The 21,498-nt window shown below is 50.2% G+C and overlaps 1 protein-coding gene across 4 annotated transcripts in view; it reads right to left on the reverse strand.

The window, feature by feature from the left end:
* The window catches only part of Klhl29 (kelch like family member 29), a 304,814-nt gene that overhangs the window by 122,987 nt on the left and 160,329 nt on the right, over positions 1–21,498 (reverse strand). For 3 of the 4 annotated variants that reach the window (XM_075983970.1, XM_075983969.1, XM_075983968.1), the window contains one exon: positions 10,151–10,483. The exons of the other annotated variant lie outside the window; for it this stretch is intronic. In XM_075983970.1, the coding sequence (XP_075840085.1) occupies positions 10,151–10,438 (288 nt within the window). In that variant the 5' untranslated portion in view covers positions 10,439–10,483. The remainder of the gene's footprint in view (positions 1–10,150; positions 10,484–21,498) is intronic. 4 annotated transcript variants of the gene reach the window in all.

The following is a 21,498-nucleotide window of genomic DNA, read 5'->3' on the forward strand; positions in this document are numbered from 1 at the left end:
CACAAGTGCTAAACTAAGACAGGGTCATGTAAAAAGCTGCCTTGAGGGTGGGGGAGATGGCTCAGTGGGTGGAAGACTCGCTGCATAGAAGTGACGACCTGAGTTTGGGATCCCAGAATGCATGGAGGGCGGGACATGATAGCAACACATTTGTAAGCTTAACAAATCCCGTGGTGAGATGGCACAGTCCCTGGACGTTCCGAGGCCAGCTAGCCTGGTGTACTGAGAAGAATAGGAGAACCTGGCTTAAGGTGGAAGGTAAGGAATAACACCCAAAATATCCTCTGACTCTATATGGCATGTATGCACCCATATGCACACAGGAATATGCATGTGCATCTACACACACACACACACACACACACACACACACACACACACACAGCGCGCGCGCGCGCGCGCGCGAGAAACAGCTGTAGCCAAGTAAGCAAGTGGAAAAACATCTGAAAAAAATGTAAATGTGTAAGGAGAAGGTTGTAATGCCAGGATCCTACATGCTTTGAGGATGTAGGGTGTAAAGAAAAGAGATGCTTCACAGGGATAAAGTTCCTACAGCCAACATCACCTCATCATCTGAATGTGGGTACCAACACTGGGCCAAGACGCTCACCATGTGGTCCTGCCTTCTTTATCCTCACCATGGGCAGCACCACCACAGTCCTTTGATGAACAGATAGGTAAAGACGATGTAAAAAGCATTCATCCTCCCTTGCCCAATGGTAGAGGCTCATGAGTGAATAAATGCACAGGTGAGTTCATTCATCCTGCTCTCAAACAGGTACTAAGAGCCTTTCCTTGCTGAGCCTCACTTGGAGGATCTTACATTTAGTAAGGAGACAAATGAATATGCACTATGCAGTTTTCCTAATAGGACCATAGCAGCACTGTTAGGGGAATGAGGGAAATAATAGCAATTTTCCTCGCCACTGATGTGGTCATACTTAGGCTGTTGGTTGTAGGGAGAACAGGAAATCTGGGCAGACACGGGAAGGAATTACGATTCTAGGAAGAAGAAGTGGCAAGTGTAAAGTCCCCAGTGCATGAGAGATCTTTGTAGAGTTGAGGCACTGTAGTCTGACTTTGGTGTGTGTGTGTGTGTGTGTGTGTGTGTGTGTGTCTGTGCGTGAGAGTGTGTATGTGTTGGGAGATTCTCCTTAGACTGAAACAGAGTCTCCCTAAGAAGATGGCAGCAAAACCATGCTACGGCACAGATGCTTCGGGAAGCATCTGGAAGCAAACTTCCTGCACGTAGCAGTAAGTACTCACAAGTGGCTGATAGGGAACGAGCACTCACAGTAGCCACCGCAGTGGTTTTGGTGGCCCTGCTTTAGGTAAGGTCTAGGAGACGGAGGGACCGCGAACTGTTTCTTATGAGTCGCCCTTACAGCAGAGGTGGCTTTCACTCATTTATTTCTTAGGCTATGCACACAAGAGTCCCCGAGGCAAGCTGCACCGTGGCTCCGGTGTCAGGTTTCTGGAATGTTCCATTCCTGTGTGTTGGCTCCATCCTCAGGCTCACAGTATGATGGCAACTACATGTCAAGGTATCGCATCCAGAAATGACATGATCCAAAGTAAAGAGTTGTTTTTCTTGGGACTCTTTCTTAGGGGCAAGAAAAGCTCTCCCAGAAGCCCCCATGATATCCTGGCCAGAACTGGGTCACATGACCCTTGCAGACCTCGATAAACGGGCACGAACAATATCGGATTACATACCTATTTCAGAAACATTGCAGTCCCAACTGCAACTTGGATCTGTTGATCTCAGACCTAGGCATTAGATGCTGAACCAGAAAGATGTCCATTTAAAGGTAGATGGAGAGAAAACAGATGCTGGGCAGGAGACCAGCAGCATTTGCCATAGACAAGGATGAGGTCTTTTCAGGAGTATTTTCTAGTTGGGCTCACCTCTGAGCCTGTTACCGTTCCACCCCCAAGTCCCATCTCTCCCACCTGCCATAGGGCCACTTCTGACCTGAAGTCAGGATTCTTTAGTAGGTCAGGAACTGAGATCATGTTCTGTGCCCATCTGCTCCTTAGTCAGGTGAACCTCATTTAGATGCTTTTCCAGACTACATAGATATCAGTGCCACATGTGGCCCAGGGCTAGCTACACGTCCTCTTGTTCAAGACGCTAACCTTGAGTGTGGAAGACATTGTAGCCTACCTTTCACAGCCAGTGAGAAACATAGCCAACTTGTGCCCCGAGAATGAAAGAGGACAAGGGTAGGAGGACAAGGTGATTGAGTAACCCAAAAAAGACACTTGGAGCCTTAGGAGGAGGTGTGTGTGGCCAATAGGGGAAGTTGTCCAGAGGTGGGTGGCAGCTAGCTGCTAATAATTGGATTCAGGGTGCAGGGGCAGATTGGCTTCTGCCTCCCACACATGCATCCGGCTCCAGCCCCAGCTCCAGCTCCATGGCTTCCTTCTCTCGGTGCCATGGTGTACATGGTATTCCCCTTTCTCTAGGAAGCAAAGGAGGGGTGAATGGCACATCCTGATGCCCGGCTCACATGCTTAGACTAGTTCTCTGGGCTCCTTATTTACCAGAGGGAAATGAAGTACTGGCCCATGGATTCCAGAGAGGTGAATTCACAACACAAGTCAACATACCACGTTTCCTTCTCTGAAATGGAGGGGACTCTGGGGGGTCAGTGGAGCAGAAACCACACTAAGTTGTCAGAAGCCACCCTGGTATTTGTTCCCTGAGTTATTTTTGGCCCTGCAGACAGCTCCCTGTAAAAAATGGGCTGGGCTCTGAAAGTTCATTGGTGATTTGGCTGTTTAGATTTTGCAACATAGTTTCCCTATGAAAAAAAATCCTCTGTGACAGACGGTGATGAGACTTCCAAGCTAGTCCTCCAAAGCCTATTTAACCCATAACGTAGCTAAAGCTCTGTCTTTGTGCAGTGAGGAAAAAATGTTTAAATTCAACACGAGTAATTAAATGAAACAGAAAACTGTTATAACTGAGTGAGAAGTAGATTCGTGTTGATCTTGCATGATGCTGCTCCCAAAATCCTTCTGGAAGGAGGAGCCCTTTTGAGGGTCTGGGCAGGGACTGTTTCAGATTTATTCCACTAAGGGAAAGAGGCATCAGACTGTCGAGTCTAGGGCTGAACATTTGTGTCACGCTGTTAGCTCTCGTTCCTGATTTCACTCTCTTCCTGGAGTCTGCCTGGGAGAATGTTTCCCTGTGTGGGTTTTCATGGGGACAAGCCCATGAAAGGCGTCTCCTGGGGGTGGTTTTCATTTTAAGTTAAAGCCAGCAGGCTAGGAATGGCGGTGCGTGCCTCTAATTATTAGCAGTTGGGCGTCTGAGGTCAGAGAACTGTTGTGAGTTTGAGGCCGGGCTGAACCACACACAGTGAGAGTCAGGTTAGCCGGGGTTTCAGACCGAAACCTTATATCAAAACAAAACAAAACAAAAAATTAAAACAAAACAAAAGACAAGCAAACAAAACAATAACAGCAACCGCAATCCCAAATTGCTAGGTTAGTATCTTCTTTGTGCATTTCGTGGGGACAGCGGTGTCTCTGTCTCTCCAACTCGGGGAGGGGAGTAGTAACAGGTCAAATATGGCCAGGATAAAGGGCAAAGTCTTGGCCAGCTGTAGGCTCTTGAGTCAAATGCACCCTCAAGGTATGATCCCCTAGGAGCTAAAGGGACAGTCTCTTTAGCAGCATAGGTCTGTGTCTGAAACCTCGCCATCATTGTTCTGTATACACAGGATGCAACATTGGAATGTCTAAGTTATGAGTATCTCATCCTGATACCCTGTCTCAGGCTAGGTGGTTGGAGTAGTAGGTGGATCCTATGCTTTCTGCCTGGGGCATAAAAGCCTTAACTAGAAGCCGGAGGACAGATAACCCAGCGTAAATAACTGTGCTGGGGACCTGCGGTTATTCCATGAAAATGATCACAACTCTACCCATCCATGCATGATGCCTGCCTCTAGCAATGTGGTGTTGCAGTCTCCCCCTTCTCTCCTGGTTTCTGGCTTGGGGAGGCTACTTGCTTTGATTGATAGGTCTTTAGCTTCATGCTAAGGCTAGAAAAGCACCCGGGCACTGTTTTTGTCTTCTTGTTGCCTTTGAAACCCCAAACCACCATGCGAATGAGGCTGAGCCAGCCAGCCAGAAGTCACGCTGAGAAACGAGGTCCCTGGTCTGACTGTCCACAAGCCACAGATGTGGGGAACGAGACAATCTTATCACTGGAGCCCAGCTGAGCCAGCCCTGCCGGTACCCTCAGAACTGTGGTGAGATCGAGCCACAAAGTCCAAGGGTCACTGTTGAACAGCAAATCTAACTTGTACACCCTGCTGCCTCCTGTCCATGGCGTCTTGTGTCTTTCCTTTGTAATCCCTCACAGGCTTTTGTCCAGGCTTATGGTCTATCTCTTAAAAATGTAGTAAAAACACACATGCTTCTCCCTCTTTAGTCAAAAAACTGAATTTCAAACCACACAGGTTTGCCCACCCCAAAAAGGCAGCCTTGAAACGAGTGTTTTGGAGAGGTGACATTTCTCATTTCTGTACACACTTGGTGACTGACAGATGGGTTTTAAGTCGATGAAGATACAATCCACACTGTAACTGTGACTTAAGGTGCAGGCGAAAGCCATTAGCTCGGTACTAACACATGCAGGCTGTCTCCCAACGCTTTATCTGACCTGATAATTTATCACAAGGGAAATCAAGAATACTCGTCGGTAGATCAAGGCCTGGCCTTCAGGCTGAAAATCACGCGCAGTGGGGAAAGGTGCTAGGAGAAGGGTGGGGGTCACTCATCCAAGCCCATTGCTTCACAGCCTTGATTTCTAACACGAGTGAGTGTACAAGAGGCAGGAGAGCTGAGAATGCAGACCCCAGAACCACGAGACAGTAGGGGCTGTGCCTTACACTCGAGGGTGGTTCCCAGATGCCCACGGAAACCCCAGGTCATCCTCCTAAGAGGAACAATCCCTGGGAAGCTGAGGTGAACCTCTGGGCAGATGCATTCTTTATGAGCAGTTTCCAAGTCTGACAGCCTCCAGTGCTCATAAATGTCACCCCCCCCCCCAGGAGTATGGTACTCTGTGCACCGATTTCCTAGCCCCTGCAAGCTTTCCCCAGGCTTCTAACACAGGCTACCATTGCTGCTTCTTAGCTAAATTTATGTTCAAAGGCTGAGTTCCAAGGGCTGATGGGAATGTCTCAGCCTGAACGCCCCTGACCACAAGGAAAAAGAGGCCTCATACATTTATTTTGCGGGCATCTGTGAGGATTCTCCAGTCTATTCTTTCAGTAGCAGAATTGCATTTTATGAAGCTATCCCTTTTCTGTTTCATCTGTCAAGCAGGTTTGCTGAGAATAATTTAAATTTCATGCAGCAGCAACTGCAGGGCACTGGTGCCCTCCTTCCGTTCTCACAAACAGGCCTGGCATGGAGCCATGCCGTCTCCTCAGAATTGCCCTCCCCGGTGCCCAGACAGCCAATGGGAGTAGGAGTGTGGTGATGGCCCTGTTCCTCAGTTTCTCCTCCTGCCACATCAGAGGGGAAGAGAATAGTTCCTTGAACCTCTCAGCAGCGCCACCAGGCTGACTTGCCCCAGAGGAAGAGCTATGCAGACAGACCCAACTGCTAGTTGTATATATGTGTGTGTTTGTGTGTATGTGTAAGTATGTGAGTATACATGCATGTGTGTGCAGATACATGCGGAGGTCAGAGGCAGACATTAGAGATCAGAGGTTGACAATGAAGGTCAAAGAGGTTGGCATAGGAGGTCAGAGGTTAACACCAGTTGTTTTCCTCAATCATGCTTCACCTTAGGTTTTGAGACAGATTCTCTCACGGAACCTGGAGTCCCCCGATTTGACTAGATTGGCTGGACAGTAAGACATAGGGATCCACCTGTCCTTGCCCACCTAGCACCGGGATTAGAGGCCTATACTGTCATGCCTGACTTTTTATGTGAGTGCCAGGGACCTACACTCAGAACACAGGAGGCGTTCCTAGCCCTAAAATGAGCTTTGATTGACTGCTTACTCGGCAGCACTTATCATTTCAGGGTTTCCTCCACACATTAATTTACATAACCCGAAAGTTAAACACACTATTATCATTTCCATTCTATAGATGCAGAATCTGCAGCCTCGCTTGCAAACGGCAGGACTCAGTTTCAGTCTGTCTGACCCAGAAGCTCCCGCCAGCCGTGCAGCGAGAGCTGACATACTCTCTGGCTTACATTTTCCCTTCTGTGACATGAGACGCAAACATGCCCATTTTCTGTCCTGAAATTCAGAGTTTATGGTCACTAGGTGGGCTGGTGATGGCAAAAGCTGCTGTCACCCTCTTGCAATCATGGTTTCCATGGTGAACGGATGCTGCTTTGCAGCCTGGGGTGGAGAGAGCCGGCCCAGGCTGGTTCTGTCTTAAAAAATGTTATGTTTTCTCTGAGCCTCACTATTCAGAGCTACAAAAATGGGGCTGGCTGGGTGGTCTCCAAGAAAGCTTGCCTTAGGCTCTGGCAACTCATAAACTCATGTCCTGGAGGTTGGAGAGCAATGGGTACGCGTTGGGGAGTAGGAAGGTTTAGCCTTCTAGACCCTCCTGGTCATCTATCTTAGTATCCCAAGAGTCCACACTTAGCCAACTGGTCTTTCATCAAAATATGCAGGAATTCTTTAGGCCATGGACAACTGAAGACACAGAAAACTCAAATCAGGCCCGGAGGCGTCACGACAAAAAGAATTGTCATCTCCTTGTTACCCCAGTCTCTGGGAGCATGAACGCCTTTCCAGACAAGAGCCCAGCCCCTCAGTCCTGGACAGAGCAAGGACTAGCACTGGACATCTGTCTTGGAGAGTGTCAGGGATGCCCTGAATACCAGCGCAAGGGATGTCTCCAAAGGCCCGAGAGCTGTCCCTATCTCTAAGTAAGCTTGTGTTCTTAGGGGTGATCCTGGCCCATGAGGAGGGACACTGGTCTTCTCCACCGAGAGCCAGGTCAGTGACTTCAAGTGGCCTAATACACTCAGGACAGCAGGAACTCAGTCCTGCTTCTGATTCTGTCATCATTCCTTCCTCCCCTCACCTTCTGCAAAGTGGCATCTATACTTCACCTTTGAGGAACGAGCCTTCTGGGCTGATGAAAGAAATGAGATCCCTTGCCTTGGTCACCTGCTCGCCAGGTGTGCTGATTCAGCTTCAGTTGGGATCCGAGAAGATCCCTGTCCCTCACCTCTTCCCTCTCTCTTCCCCTGCTAGCTCTACTTCCAGGTCCTCCTGAATCCCAACCACTCAAGCAATTCCCTTCCCCACTTGCTCAGGGCTCCAGCCTCTGTGCTTTCTCTAAAGAACCCCCTCCTCCTTCTCCTGGGTGGTGACAGAAAGGAACACCTCTCCTCACAGTAGGACAGCCTCGTTCATCCAGGGCCGACGCCTGTTGACAGCAGTGCCTAGAGGATGGACCACCAGACAGTGCCTGTTCTGTTCTGAGCACTTCATGGAACTCCATGCATGCAGTCGTCATGGTGAGTCTGGTAATCAGGGAATACCACCCAGCCCTAGAACTGAGCCCAGAGGGATCAGACAGTTTGATTAGCATCACTCAGCAAGAGGGGAATTGGAATCAAAATTTAGACAGTTTCCAAAGCCTAGCTTTATCTACTCCATGAATTCACCACCACTGACAGCTTCAACAGGGGTGAGACTTGCTCACACGGTCACACATTCATGTATATACTGACCCATGACTTCCCCAATAGCAAGAGTCTCTCCTCAGGAGCTGCTTGGTGAAGAACTGGCTGGTTGACCAGGGAAACGGCTGACAGACACCTGGGTTTAGCCTGGGTGTCCACTGATGTAATCTTGGCGTGGGGGTAGACACACAGGCTAGAGGACAGGCATCTGAGCCAGCGGCAGCAAGTTCGCAGTGACAGGAGGCACCATTGCCGACACCAGCCATTCTTAACCTTCCTGACGCTGCGATCTTCTAATGCAGCTCCTCACGTTACAGTGACCCTTCAACCATAAAATTATTTCCATTGCTACTTCATAACTGTAATTTTTTTACTCTTATGAATCATAATGTAAACCTCTAGGGTATCTGGTATGTGACCCTGGTGAAAGGGTCTGTGTTTGTGACACACAGGTTAAGAACAGCTGGCCTACATCTAAGGCTGGTGCCCTCAATTGAGACCACCACGGGCAGTCCTCTTGCTACTTCCCCACCCCGTCCCTGCATACAATTCTCTAGCAACCCAAAGACCTCAGCCCCTAACCAGATCCAAACCCAACCCTGTGGGTATGAAACTGCGCAGAAATGCTTGCACAGCAGAGATGGCATCTAGTCTCTACGCTGTCAGATGCCATGGGGCTGACCTTCCTGGCAGGCCTGAACTTCCACCCTGTCTCCAACCATGAGTTGGCCATTGGCTCGGTCCCTGTCCCAGCTGTTCTTTCCTGTCTGCCGCTTGTTCTCTCTCTCCCATGTGGCTGTGCTTTGGGGTCTGGCTAGTGAGGAAGGTTAGTGAATAGTGAGCTATTTTGGAGCAGATCAGGTGCCATGTGTCCAGGGAAGGGGCGGGTCATCCCTTCAGACACCCAAGGGCACTGCCTTTCACCTGGCGGAACCCTAAGGTACGTACTCAGAAGCACTCAGTCCTGGCTCTAAGGGATGGAAGCCATCAAGCACGTCCGTGGGTTTAGCTTCTCTCTCACCTGGAGTCCTGGCTGTTGGCTCCAGAGGCCGCCAATCTCCAGATGGTGAACAGCTGGCCTTGAAGACTGTCTGCCAGATGTGGCCAGCATGGCTGGCTGGCAGCAGGCTATCCTGGACAGAGGTCACCAATTCATAGTGGCCAGGGCCTGGTGCCCAGGACAGAAATGTGTTTGGCTAGGCCGGGGAAGTGTGCCCAAATAACCTTCCGTCTCCGCTCCTATCTGGTATTATTTCCCTCCCTGCCTTGGTGGGGTGGTGTTTTCATAACAAGAAAATAAAATCAATAAGACACTGCAGCAAGATGTCAGTGTGCTGCAAGCTGGCCTCCAATAGCTCCATTGTCTCGGGTCTCCGCCGGCCTCTGCGGCCAGCAGCGCTGTTATTAATGGGAAACAGGGCTGAAAGGGAGTTTTGAAAATCGTAGAGACAAAGGCACCGAGCACCTGGAGAGCATCGTCCACCACCACAGCTACCTCACAATGGCCAGCCTGGGGCTTCCCGCCTTTAATTTCTCCTGCAACCTTTATGAAAGCAGGAAAAGAAAAGCGTGTGCGCACACACACATGCAGCACACACATACACACCCACAGGCACACATGCAGGCCCCGAGAGGGCTCCTGGGAAGTGGTTCTGAATGGCTGGCAGAGCAAAGATGGCCTGCAGAGCCTCTGCCCGGCCAAGGGGGATGACGGGATGAATGTGTTTCTTGCCTTGGCCATCAGCTATCCCTCTGTGGCCCAGTCTGCCTGAAGGGCTCTGCGCAGCATGCAAGAGGGGGCTTCAGAGCCCCTCCGTTCAGTCCAAAGCCAGTCAAGAGCCTTGGCGACGTCAATTTCCACATTCCGTTTTACACACACTGGCTTTTGCCACCATTCCTGAGGTTTCTCCAACGGTCGCTTGCTAAAATAGGTGGAGTGATCAGGAGCTAATACGTCGCAGGCATGAGTTCGGGGTCCTCACAGGAAGTGCTGTAACTACTATGTCTGGGGACCCTCAGCAATAAGGCAGGCATGAGTACACACTGACCTTACAGGGTTGTTGTGAGGCTCATGGGGACTGCAGACATGAGAATCCCCACTGTGGTGATGAATCAACAATGGGCTCTTGACCCTGGGTGGCTACTATAGCAACTCCAGCCACTGATGACCTGCCGGGGACTTACATGGTTTTAGCCCTCCTATTTAGGGAAATGAGTATTGGCAAGTTGGCAAGACTCTTATATCGCTCATTCAGTAGCGTTCAATCAGTACGTGGTCTTCCGACAAGTTAGTTACATATTGAAATGTCTGGTAAATGAGTTCGTTTTAACCTTCAGAAACAACGGCAATGCATTTCATGGAGGCTGTGACCGTGGTGACACCAAGCAGGGAGTAAGGCCTCCTCTGTGCTGACCTGGACTTGACTTGTTGCTTGGCTCCTACCCAGAAAGGATACCAGGTCTTACCTTGGTGGTGACTGCGGAGGCCGAGCTGGCCACGAGACTGGTGATGGCTTCATTGCTGCCCGTTGTGCAGGGAGCAGGAGCTGTGGCGGGTGTGGGTAGCCGGGAGGGCACCACGGGCAGTGGTAGGAGGCCTGGTCGTGCGCTGAGACTGCTGGCTGTGCCGCCGCCGCCAGCCCCGGAGGTGACACTGCAGACACTGGTGGCCCCGTGGGTCCCATTGACACTCCACTCACGGCGGTCCCAGCCTACACGGTAATCTCTTTCGAAGCGGCTATGGTGCCTGGACATCTCGGTGGGCCGTGGCAGTTTCTCACAGGGAACCAGAGCCCGGACCTGTCAGCACAGAACACAGGAGGGCCGTTTAAGCGAAGAGTAGCTCTGCCTGGCCACAGGGAGGCGGCCACCACCAGCAGCGTATGTTCTGCCTCTGCTCTGGGTTCACTAATGGGTTTTCAAATACTAGCCAGTCTCAGAGTTTTGGTAAATCCTCGATTATTTATCAGTCCCACTTCTCAGATGATGCAGAATTGATTGTTCAGGAGCACATGGCAGAAAATAATGGGCAGGATTTGAACCTGGTTACTGTCAAGACATCATTTTTAATTCTGCCATGCCACCCTGCCCTGAGCAACATGAAGTACACATCTTACTTATGGCAGGGAAGCATCGCCTGCTATCCTCTCTGGGATAGAAGACCTCTGCCTGCGCACGCGCCAAGCACAGGTCACATGACCCACGTGTGTGCTCTCTTTAGAGTGGTCACAGCCTTGACTGAAAAGCTCTTTTGTCCCGTACAGTACTGTGAGGTAACAGTGCATGGTCAGCCATCAATTTACAGACAAGGAGACGCACAGAGAGCAAGGGATCCCCACGAGGGCAGGGAACTAAGAGGGGGAAAAGGTCACTATGTCTCCAAAAGATGTCAGCTTCCAGGGGTCAAGTCCTCCCTGAAAATCCCAACCCTATGATTCAGAGCTACGCTTCTGGGACCTCGGTACTCTGGCCTCTACTCCCTGCATCTCCCACGCGGCTTCCTGAGTATATGAACAGAAGGCCTTTCAGGGTTGTCATGGAGACTAGACGCACCATGGGACGGGAAGGGCCCTCTGAGTCACCAAGGACTGTGTTTTGCTCTGCATCACTATGATAGTGCTGGCTTCTACCCAGGCAAGGACGAGCTACTCCAGTCAGGAAAGAGACAAGACTGTAGAGGGTGGCGAGGACAAAGGGGAAAGGGCATGGCTGTGCCAGAACAGAGATAAGTGGCTGATGGTGAGGGATGCCCTGCACTTCACACCCACAGTCCGGGTTGTGCCTAAGGACTTCCTGCGTTTTGGTCCTATTCCATTTTCCATCCACGTCCAGACTAGGCTCCTGTCTTCCATCCTGCCAGTCCGGTTCTGAAGTTGCTGGCTACTAGACAAGGCATTTATTTTTAAAATGACTATAAAACTCGAGCTTCCTCTGGTCTTTGCATATCTGTCTTCATTGTCCAGGACTTGTGCATGGGAGCCAGAGCCTGTAACCCCGTCTAGGAAACCTGCTACCAGGCTCTGCTTCTGTGGTGGCCCAGCTCTGGGAGCCATTCTGTAAGGTGCACAGAACAGACTAAAGGCAGCCTGGGCTGAACCTGTCCCCACAAGTGGCAGAGCTGATAGGTACCATTGAAAATGGATGTTGGTTCCCTTTTAGTGTGTCGTTGTGTGTCCAGATTCATAAAATGCCACAAGAATTCATTTAAAATATTGAGTTAGTATTCCACATTGAAAAAAATTGTTTCCTCTGCGCCTTTGGCCATCCCTCACATTTTCCAAACTAAACTTAGTTCTACTTTTTTGATTCCTGTCTGCCCTGGAACCTGGTCCCATGTGGCCCCTGATGTGTCCACCCCAGAGGAACTTGCTCTTGCTGAGGTCACAGAAGACCTATTTAAATCCTAGGCACAGTCATGCCATTATTTTTCTGGAATATGAGGAAAATAATATTTTCTCCTCATTATTATTCTTTCATATGATGTACCCGCCTTTCTCTTTCTGGGTTCACCCCTGCTCCCCCACTGTTGAATCTGGCTCCCCTTGGATGATCCCACTCAGCAACTCCCCCTTACCCATGTCACTGAAAGCTACTTTCCCAGGGGTGTCCCTCCTAAGTATGTCCCTACTTTCCTTTAGCCTTCCCGGTGCCACCTGTCCACACTTCAGGTTCCTAAATGGCACAGGTCCCCAAATCAGCTTATTATTCTTCAGCCATTCTCAGGAATGTTCTGCCGCAGAGACAGCCACCGTCACAGCTCAGGGTGGGTATCTGAGATCCTATTACCCCACAGGCTGTCAAATTTGCCCCCATCTACTAAACTCCCTCTACGTAATCTTGCCATGTCAACTATATCAGCCTGGCTTCCTATACCCAACCCTGCCTTCTTACCCACTGCATTATTGTGAGAAAGGGTCTCCTTATGCTGTTCAAGCAAGCCTAGAACTCTCTGTAGCTCAGGTTGGCCTAGAATTCCATGTAGCCTAGGCTGACTTCAAGCTTGCCTGCTCTTTTCTACCTAGCTGTCTTCCCACCCAAGACATGGTTTCTCTGTGTATCTCTGGCTGCCCTGGAACTCACTCAGTAGACCAGGCTGGCCTTGAACTCACAGAGATCCGCCTAACTTTATCTCACTGAGTGTTGGAATTAAAGGCTGGTGGTATACCCTGCCTTTAATCCTAACACTCATGGAAGAAGAGGCAGGAAGATCTGTGTGAGTTCAAGACTAGTCTACAAGAGCTAGTTCCAGGATAGGCTCCAAAGCTACAGAGAAAATCCAAAAAGCATGTGCCACCATTGCCTGGCCACACTGTTTTAAAAGCACAAACCCAGTCATTATTCTTTCCTTTTCCATGCACAGAGCCCATCTTTTGAATAAGGCTCCAACTCCCCCTGATGTCGCAGAAGACACTGGAGAGTTTAGACCGGCCCATTGTTCTACCACCTTTTCTCACTCCCAATGCAGAGGCAACGCCCACTCACCCATCATGCAGGGCCTGTCATGGAACCATACCTAGCGCTTACTATTTTGTAATTGAACATTTCCACACAGGACAGACACATCTGTGTGGAAGGGGAGCTCTCAGACATCAATCCTCGAGTCTCCTGACTGGCAATTTGGAGGCACTAAGTTAAAAAAAAATGGCCTACCTTGTCAGCAAGTAGGACTTGAGCCTCCAAGAGTAGTTCTGGAAGATAAATCTACATTTTGAGGGTATACTTGACCTCATAACTTGGGCTCTTGTCTCTCCATTGTGCTCAGCAAGGCAGAGCTCTATCAATGGCCACAGTCTTGGCATAGTGCTTCCCTACGCTGGGTCCAGGGTGGGCAGAGACTATGCTATGTATGTATGGCGCCATGTCCTCTGTTCTCATCCTAAGCACCTAGGAATAGCTCTCCCAGATACCCTGACAGTATGTTAGGGCCATTCATCTTGCTCTGGCAGACGAAAAGACTGGGTAGTTAATAGGATGCTTTCCAGACCCTGTCCTGTAAAAATGTATCTTCTTTTGGACTAGTAAGATGGCTTCTTGGGTAAAGGAACTTGCTGCCAAGCCTGGTGACCTTGACTCAATCTCTGGGTCTCACTTGGTGAAAGGAGAGAAATGACTCCTAAAAGTCTCCTCTGACCCCTACACGTGCACCACGGCACGTGCGAGCATCTGTGAGCCTGTGTGTGACGTTGTGCACACAAACACAAGTAAGTGTAATAAGAACTTTGACGGTATCTTCTTTTTAAAATGTGAGTGTGTACATGCTCAAGTGCTCACACAAGTGTGTGCATGTGCATATGGCAGCTAAAGGGTCAGCTCACACTTCATCTTCAGAATTGCCATCCGCTTCTTTTGAGGTAGGGTCTATCACCAGGCTGAAGCCCACCACTAGGCTACGTCTGCCTCTCCCGCATTGGTATTACAAAGGAGCACCATCACTCTCGGTGGGACTGAACTCAGGTCTTCTGCTGCAAGACGAGTGCTTACACCAACTGAGATATCTCCTCAGCTCCCACCCCAATATTGTCTATGACTCCATGGTTCCCTCTGCCACCTGGCGACCTTAGAAGTCACATCTTCAAGACAGTGCAGCTGTTCCCTAGCAGAGGCTGCCCCACCGGCGCCAGGCTTCACAGGATTGGGACATAAATCTATATCACGTTCAGATACTTAGAGCGGCAGTCTACCTGTTACAACAGCAGAACGTCACCTAGCCTGACTATTACACTCAGTCAACCCCTGCATTTCCAGATAACAACACAGCCTCATCTAGCACAGAAAAGTCCTTTCTTCTCAGGCGGCAGAGAGGCTCAGGGAAGTCAGGACCCCTGCACCAAGATGTGTCTGAAAGCTGCTGAGAACTGGGGGTCGGGTCAAAGGGATCTCGTTGGATGTAGCTGCTCACCTCAGGGACCATGTGCTAGGCCCCACAGTTCCAGTGTGGAAGAGAAAAACAAGACCCAACAATGCGCAGCCCCTACCACCTCCAGCCTTTTGCCACCTCTTCCAGTCTCCTTCAAATGCCAGGGAGGAGGTGGCGACGCAGGCAGCTGGAGGCCACACAATCTGGTTTCGGTCTCATTAAGTGTATTCAAAACAAAGGTCAACTATTTGCATGCAAGCACTTGGGTCAGACCTCATTCCTCAGTTTAATTTCCCCTTTCAAACGAATGAAAGAAACACATTGCAGCTTACTCCAAGCCAGTCGGCAGTGAGCCAGCTCCAGAGGTGGCAACATAAGTATTTCCTGCTGGGCATGGAGCCAGCGTGTGTCAGAGGTCTCATGTGCACACACACGTGTGCCTATATGGTACTGCAGGAGGCACAGGAAGTACCCGCGTGGAGGATGGAGGCCCTGAATGGATACAGTGCCTAGGATCAGACTGGTTAAGCAATTCCAGACAAAACACAGAAAAATGCTTCTTTGTTGAGGGCGTGCCCTTTCCTGGCAGGCTGCCTGGGCACTGGTGGAGCCAAGGCACAGGGCCCTGCACCAGGAAGCGAGGTTATGAGCGGCCACCACCTTGCCTTTGGTGTGGAGGGGACAGTTCACAGAGAATCCAAGTCTTATACCTGGGTGAGGGAGTGCCTTGCCAGAACCTGTTTTTGTGTGACACACATGTGTCAGAACCTGTTTGTGTGACATACACATGTGCTGAAAAGGCTCTGAGGCCGAGAATCACACCTGTAATTCTAGCAATGGGGAGGATGAGGCGGAATTATCGCTAGGGGATCGAGTCTAGCCTGGGCTACATAAGGAATTAAAGGTCAGCCCGGCTTATCTTGAAGGGAAAGAAGAGAAAAACAGCAAAGAGTTAAAGAGTCGGAGAAGGAGGGCCACACTGTGGTCCAAGTCATGCCCCAGGCTGATTCTGGAAGCTCAGTGACAACATTTGACACACACGACTTGGCTCAGGATCTTGTTTGCAGCAAAAACTCTTTCTCCACTAAAGTACTGCCTTTGAATTATCCCAGGGATGCCGAGCCAGGAGAGGAGGGAAGACGGCCAGAGTCTTCATGGGGTAAGGCATAGAGGGGACCCCCTTCCCCACTTCACATTTATAGAGACTACTACTGCAGAGCAAGCACGCCCCTCCGTGAATTCGCCTGCATATCTTCACGGCAGCCCATCGTGGACACCCACTGGCTGCTTCTCAGTACCAGGTCTGGCTCAGGGCTCAGAGCCCAGGCTCTGCACACAGTCCAGAAAGCTGGGACAGACATTCAGTTTTCCACTCTCTTCTTTTTAAATCCTCCTTTCTTCCCCAGGAAGAGGACCTTGGTGGCATCACAGTAAATAGGAAGAAGCTGTTGCTCTGAAAATTTAGTCACGGCTAGCAACCCAGCCTCTAGTCTATCACTCCCTGTGTTACTGGGTTAAGTCTCTGGGCATGCTCCAAATCCAAAGGCAGCCACATCACAGAGACCAGGTCTCAGGAAAACCTGAATGAAAACGCAGATCCCTCCGCCCCACCCTGCCCCCACCCACCACGAGTCAGACAATCCCTGAGAAGTACAAAGGCCACTTTTGGGGTATCATTGGCATAAAGTCTCCCATGGAAAGGGACTTTTTGTGTCCATTGCTCCTTCGTTGGAGAGGGCAAAGGACTGCTCTGCTTCTTTGGGCAAGTGTGCTACTTGACTTGGTGGCTCTAAGAATCTCCTTCCTTCCAGGCTCCCCATTCACTGGGAGTGGACGGAAACCGGTGGTTTGCTTCCTGTTGACAGGTGGAACTAAGTGTTCACTGTGATCAATACAACCAGAACCCGAAGCATCTGAGGCGCACAGTAATGGAGGAGGAGTGGCCCATCTCCAGAGGCTCTGCGGCTTTTCTCTGCAGGAGACAGCCGGTGGGTATCATTAAGGACCAAATTGAGAAAACTAAGTAACCTCAGTCCCTGGGACCCTCATAGCCACGCTGCTCTCCATCAGAAAAACAGGCCTTTCCCCTGAACTGTCATGAGGCGAAGCGAGGCATGCAGCCCACGAGCCTGAGCATGTATACGAGAGTCCACCAGTGAGGGACAGGCATAGCCATAGTTCTGGTATAGACGATAGGTCTAGAGCCTCAAGGACAGCAGGAACTGGCAGACATTGCCAGAGTCCCAGGAAACTGTCAGTCTAGAGGCTGAGTATATGCCTGCCATCTGCAATTGCACACAGCTCCTGAGACCGCCTGAGCTAGGCAGCTGGGGCTTCTTAGGGCAGCCCCACCCAGGGCCACAGGGCAGTAACGGATTGCTAGCAGAAGGACGGTTATCTCCAGCTAATGTCCATGAGGTCAGGGATGGTGTCACTAGTCCCAGGACCTGCTGTGATGGATGAACTTCTCCCCGTAGCTCAGGGAGAACCAAGACAGTTCTGAGAAGGCCTGGGAGCCTGAGGATGGGCATCAGAGGGCAATCAGTTGACATCAATACTCAGCTCTGGTACCCAGCCATGCCTCTCGTTTCTTAGCAGCTGTTGGCCGGGCTCCGCCTCCTGGACACTTGTTAGACACTTGCTAGATACCAGATCAGCAGCTCTGCTACACAGATTTGCCTGGAAAGACTTCATCATGAATAATTCATCGGCAAATAATTAAGGATTGCCATGTGTCACAGTGTGTGTGTGTGTGTGTGTGTGTGTGTGTGTATTGCCCATGGAGGGCTGGAGCCCAGAGAGTAGTATCTCTTGAGTTCTGGGCACTAGCCCCTGAAAATCCTGTTCAGGACCAGCATGCTGTGTCTACCTGAATACACAAACAGGGTAGCTGCGGTCTGTGTCCAGGGGCTCACTGTGTTTTCTGGATGTCGGCGCTGGCCCTCACATATTAACATTCGTGGTGTGTACACACTGCACACAGGATCACAGGTGGCTAATGACCCTTTCCTCATTCTTATCATTAAGACACGCCGAAGGAGTGGGCTGCCGGCTGCGAGAGCCCTGAAGGCGTGATTAATCCACAGAAGGCAGGGGAGCCCTTGCTGCCTCCAGACTTGGGGAGCCGAGGTGGCTGGCTGAGGAATGAGCCATGGACGTCCGGCCCGATTGGAAAATGGATGATTGCCTCATTTGGGGAAGACGTGCTGCCAAGTCAATTGGAACAGCCTGTGCCCATCTTTATTATTTTCGTTTTCCTCTCTGCATCTTTTAGTTTTTCTTCTGGAACAAAACATTATACAGAAGCCAGAACACCATCTTGGCGAAAGCAGCACAAAGGAATTCTCTGGGTGTCTTGCGAGGAGCCAGCTTGGCCGTGACTTGGTGTGGATGTTGCTGGGAGCTGAGGATGCCCCCGGAAAATGCCCTCATACTTCCTAGAATTATAGGTGATGCAACTGGGGCAGACCCCCGCCCCCAGTAACTGGATTCACTTCTGCCTGAAGCTGGGCTGAGCCTCACGTTGCCCCCTCCTGCCTCCTCTGGCCAGCCCTCTAATCACGGCCAGAGTCCAGACTACCAGACATATAGACTGGCAAGCCCAACTCTCCACGAGTTCTGGTCCCATCCTTGAGGTCAGGGCTATCTCGCTCCTTTTGCTTCCTTCACCATAGCTGATGGCTCACATGGCTGGGCATCTATGGGCAGGGACCAGCGAGGCCAGACTTAGGTACCAAGTGTTCTTCAGCATGGGGAACCAGAGAAGGTAGGAACAAGGTTGAGAGACAAGGGGGGCATCTAATGCCTTGCTCTTGGGGCTCACCTTCACTTACAGAACCTGGATAGAGGCACCCCCAGATTCTGTCTCACGTGCAAGGCTCCAGTCCAGGCTCTGGGCCCTATACTCTACACCGTGGTTGATGTGGTTCCCAGGGAGAGCACCTTTTAGGGCCTCTAATATGGACATGAGTCATGGGGGTCGTGTATAGACACCTGCCTGGGACAGGTGCCATTTTCAAATCCTCTGTATGAACAGAATCCAAGGCAATCTAGATGACTACACACTGGCACCTGAGGGGCAAAGAACCTGAAGGGCAGTGGCCTCTTTAGTTCTTTTACTGAAAATAGCAAAGCCCCAGGCAAACCAAATATGGTATTGCTGTCCTATGTCACCTCTGTTCCGAGAGGTCTCTTTCACTGTGCCTCGTCCAGCTAAGAGGGACCAGTGTGACACTCCCTGTCCCCTGGTCAGGCCTCACCCACTAAAAGATATATGGAGAGCGACTGGCTGGGCACTTAGTCTTGCCCTACAGTTTAGTATCCAAAAGGTTCCAGCAGACTACAGGGTCTAGATTTATCTAAGCAACCTCCCTTAGACCCCTGAGCCTGAGGTGGGGAGGAGGCCTGGGGAGAAAGGGGAGACAGGGATACCACAAATCCATTTAGAAACTGGAGCCATGCCCTGTGACCTCTGTGTCTACCCCTGGAACCCAGGGCATGAATCTCTGTAATCCATGTTATTTATTTAGCTTTGTTATTTAGAAGTAGTTGAGAGCCTGTGTTCCCCAATGCCAGCCAAGCCTCCAGCATCTCTCTGACCCCCAGCTCATCTGGTGAACCGAGAGCTCTCTTAGTAGCAGGTGGCAGGTGAGGCAGGCTCCAGAACCCTATGTAAATGCCCAATGGGTTACGACAACAGTAGCCTGGCTTTAAGGGACCACATCTCTGGCCCTTCTACAAAAGGCTATTAATCTTTTAAACTACCATATTGAGTTCTGGCTGACATACAAGGAGATACAGATATCTAATGCATGCAACTTGATGTGACTGGAGATAAATGTGTACCCCAGAAACCATCAAGATGTCACAGCTACCCTGTGACCACAAAAGTGGTCATCACCTTCAGAAGCCCACTTTGCTCCCTTTCTTTTCCTTTTGTGCCAAGTGCATGTAAATCAGGAGGAGCTAGTAAGAGGCTACAAAGATCTCAGGTATAAGATGTGAGGATCCACTGGGTCCTATAAGTTGTGACAAACCACAGGACATTTGCACTGTCTTCTACAGAAACTTGGAGGGGACTTGTAAGAACACGCCTGCCCCAAACAAGTTTCTTTCAAAGCCTACTGATGGTGGAGGTAGCAGGTAGGAATCATCTTGAAACTCTGATGAAGAGAAGAAAGCTGATGGTTGGAGGCAAGGGTCTCAGTCTTCCTCCTTCAGAGGGTCTGTTAGTGAGTCCGGAGCCTTCCACCATCAAGGTGCTTCTTAGAAACACAGGATCTCAACCCTCACTCCAGCAGGGCTGAGCAGAATTGCATTTTAACAGGTTGTAGGTAGAACACTCCAGTCTCCGAACCACTTGGGTTAGCTGGCCAGGATTCTGCTCTAGGGCCAGCCAGGCTTTCAGTACTCAGGATGGCCTCGTGGGATGGTGGGAGAGCGGAGGTACTGTTGGGCAAACCCACAGTCCATAATTACAGGGCTTAATATATGACATAAAATGACAAACGTTCAAAATGCTTTTCTGATGATAGGTTTGAGGTAAAATGCCACGGATTCCTTTCCTGGGCCCAATTTCTCATACCCACACACACAAAAAGGCAGTCTCCCTGTCTGGGAGAGGCTCTACCACGCGCCTGCTTCAGATGGACAATATTGAAAGAGCAGCCTCCTCATTCCCTCCCTTTTCGGGCGCACCTTTGGTTTGAGAGACTCTGGCTGTGTGTTTGGATGTAGTCGTCATTTTTATTTATTTATTTATTTTTTCAAAAAAAAAGCATACATGATTCAGAGACTCTTCTCAAGGGACTAATTGACTAGGCATTTGTTCTATCGCTTCTGGTGTAAATCATTATAATGGTGATAATGAAAAATAAAAAAGATATTGCAAATGACAGTTAGCAACATTATATCAGCATAGACTGAGAAAAGAGGGGAGGCGCGTATAAATTAGACGCTTGTAAACACCAGGATCGATGAGCGAGCTATGGCGGGTCTGGGAATAGGATTAGCTAGTGTTCTCATTATGAATAACCATCTTGGCTCCTTGGTTCGCCTTCCCGTGGCTCTGCAGAGAACGGAAACCCTGGAATTGGAGACCCGTTTCCCCCACAGCATTGCAAAGCCCCGGTAGAGGTCTTTGAAGCAGAAATTCTGCAGTTTCTTTCCTCCACTGAGGGGGCCTCCCACTCGCTCCTGGCTGCCTCTCAGGCAGGCCTGATTATTCGGAATCTTGGAGAATTGACTAATTCAACATGCTCGCGCACCACAGGAAGTGGTGTACATCAGTGACCTAGGCAGATGAATGGATCCTACTCGGTGCCTGGAACCAGACCCAGCAGCCAGTTGCATAGAAGAAAGACTGATGCGTGTGCTCTATTTGGCTGCCAAAAATGCTCTTGCAATTTGCTTTCTTCTAGACAAGAGTCTATTCAAAAGTCTATTTGGAAACATTAGGGAACGGCTGTCACATGGCCGGCCGATCATACTGCCCATGACAGGATATTATCTTCCTTGGGAGAGACTCGACTGCTCTTTTATTTCACCAAGTAACTAGTGTCTGGGCTGATGGCTGCAGAATTGCTCCGAGGGCTGGGGACATTAAAATCCCTGTCCAGAGCGAATGTGGAACCGACAGCTACTTCAGCGTGCAGGATTTGTGGACCCTTCACTAGAGTTAAGTACAAGCGCCTGGTTTCCCAGGCTCCTTTGGTGGGACCCGGGGTGGAGGTCCTGCTTATACAAATCCTTCTTGGTGAATGTGGCTTCTTTCTTCCATGAGTTAGGATCTTACACCCTTTCCCTCCCACTCAAACCACTATGCAGGTGCTGGGTGAATCTATGCACTGCCCTTTGCTCGCTGATCCCACGTCCTTTCTCATCACATCGCTGAAAGACACCAAGGGACAGGTTCCTGCCTGCAGGGATAGTAAGGCTTAGCAGCTTGGTGCAGCTGGAC

The sequence above is a fragment of the Microtus pennsylvanicus genome, chromosome 8 (genome assembly GCF_037038515.1).
Source record: "Microtus pennsylvanicus isolate mMicPen1 chromosome 8, mMicPen1.hap1, whole genome shotgun sequence".
NCBI classification, from domain to species: domain Eukaryota; kingdom Metazoa; phylum Chordata; class Mammalia; order Rodentia; family Cricetidae; genus Microtus; species Microtus pennsylvanicus.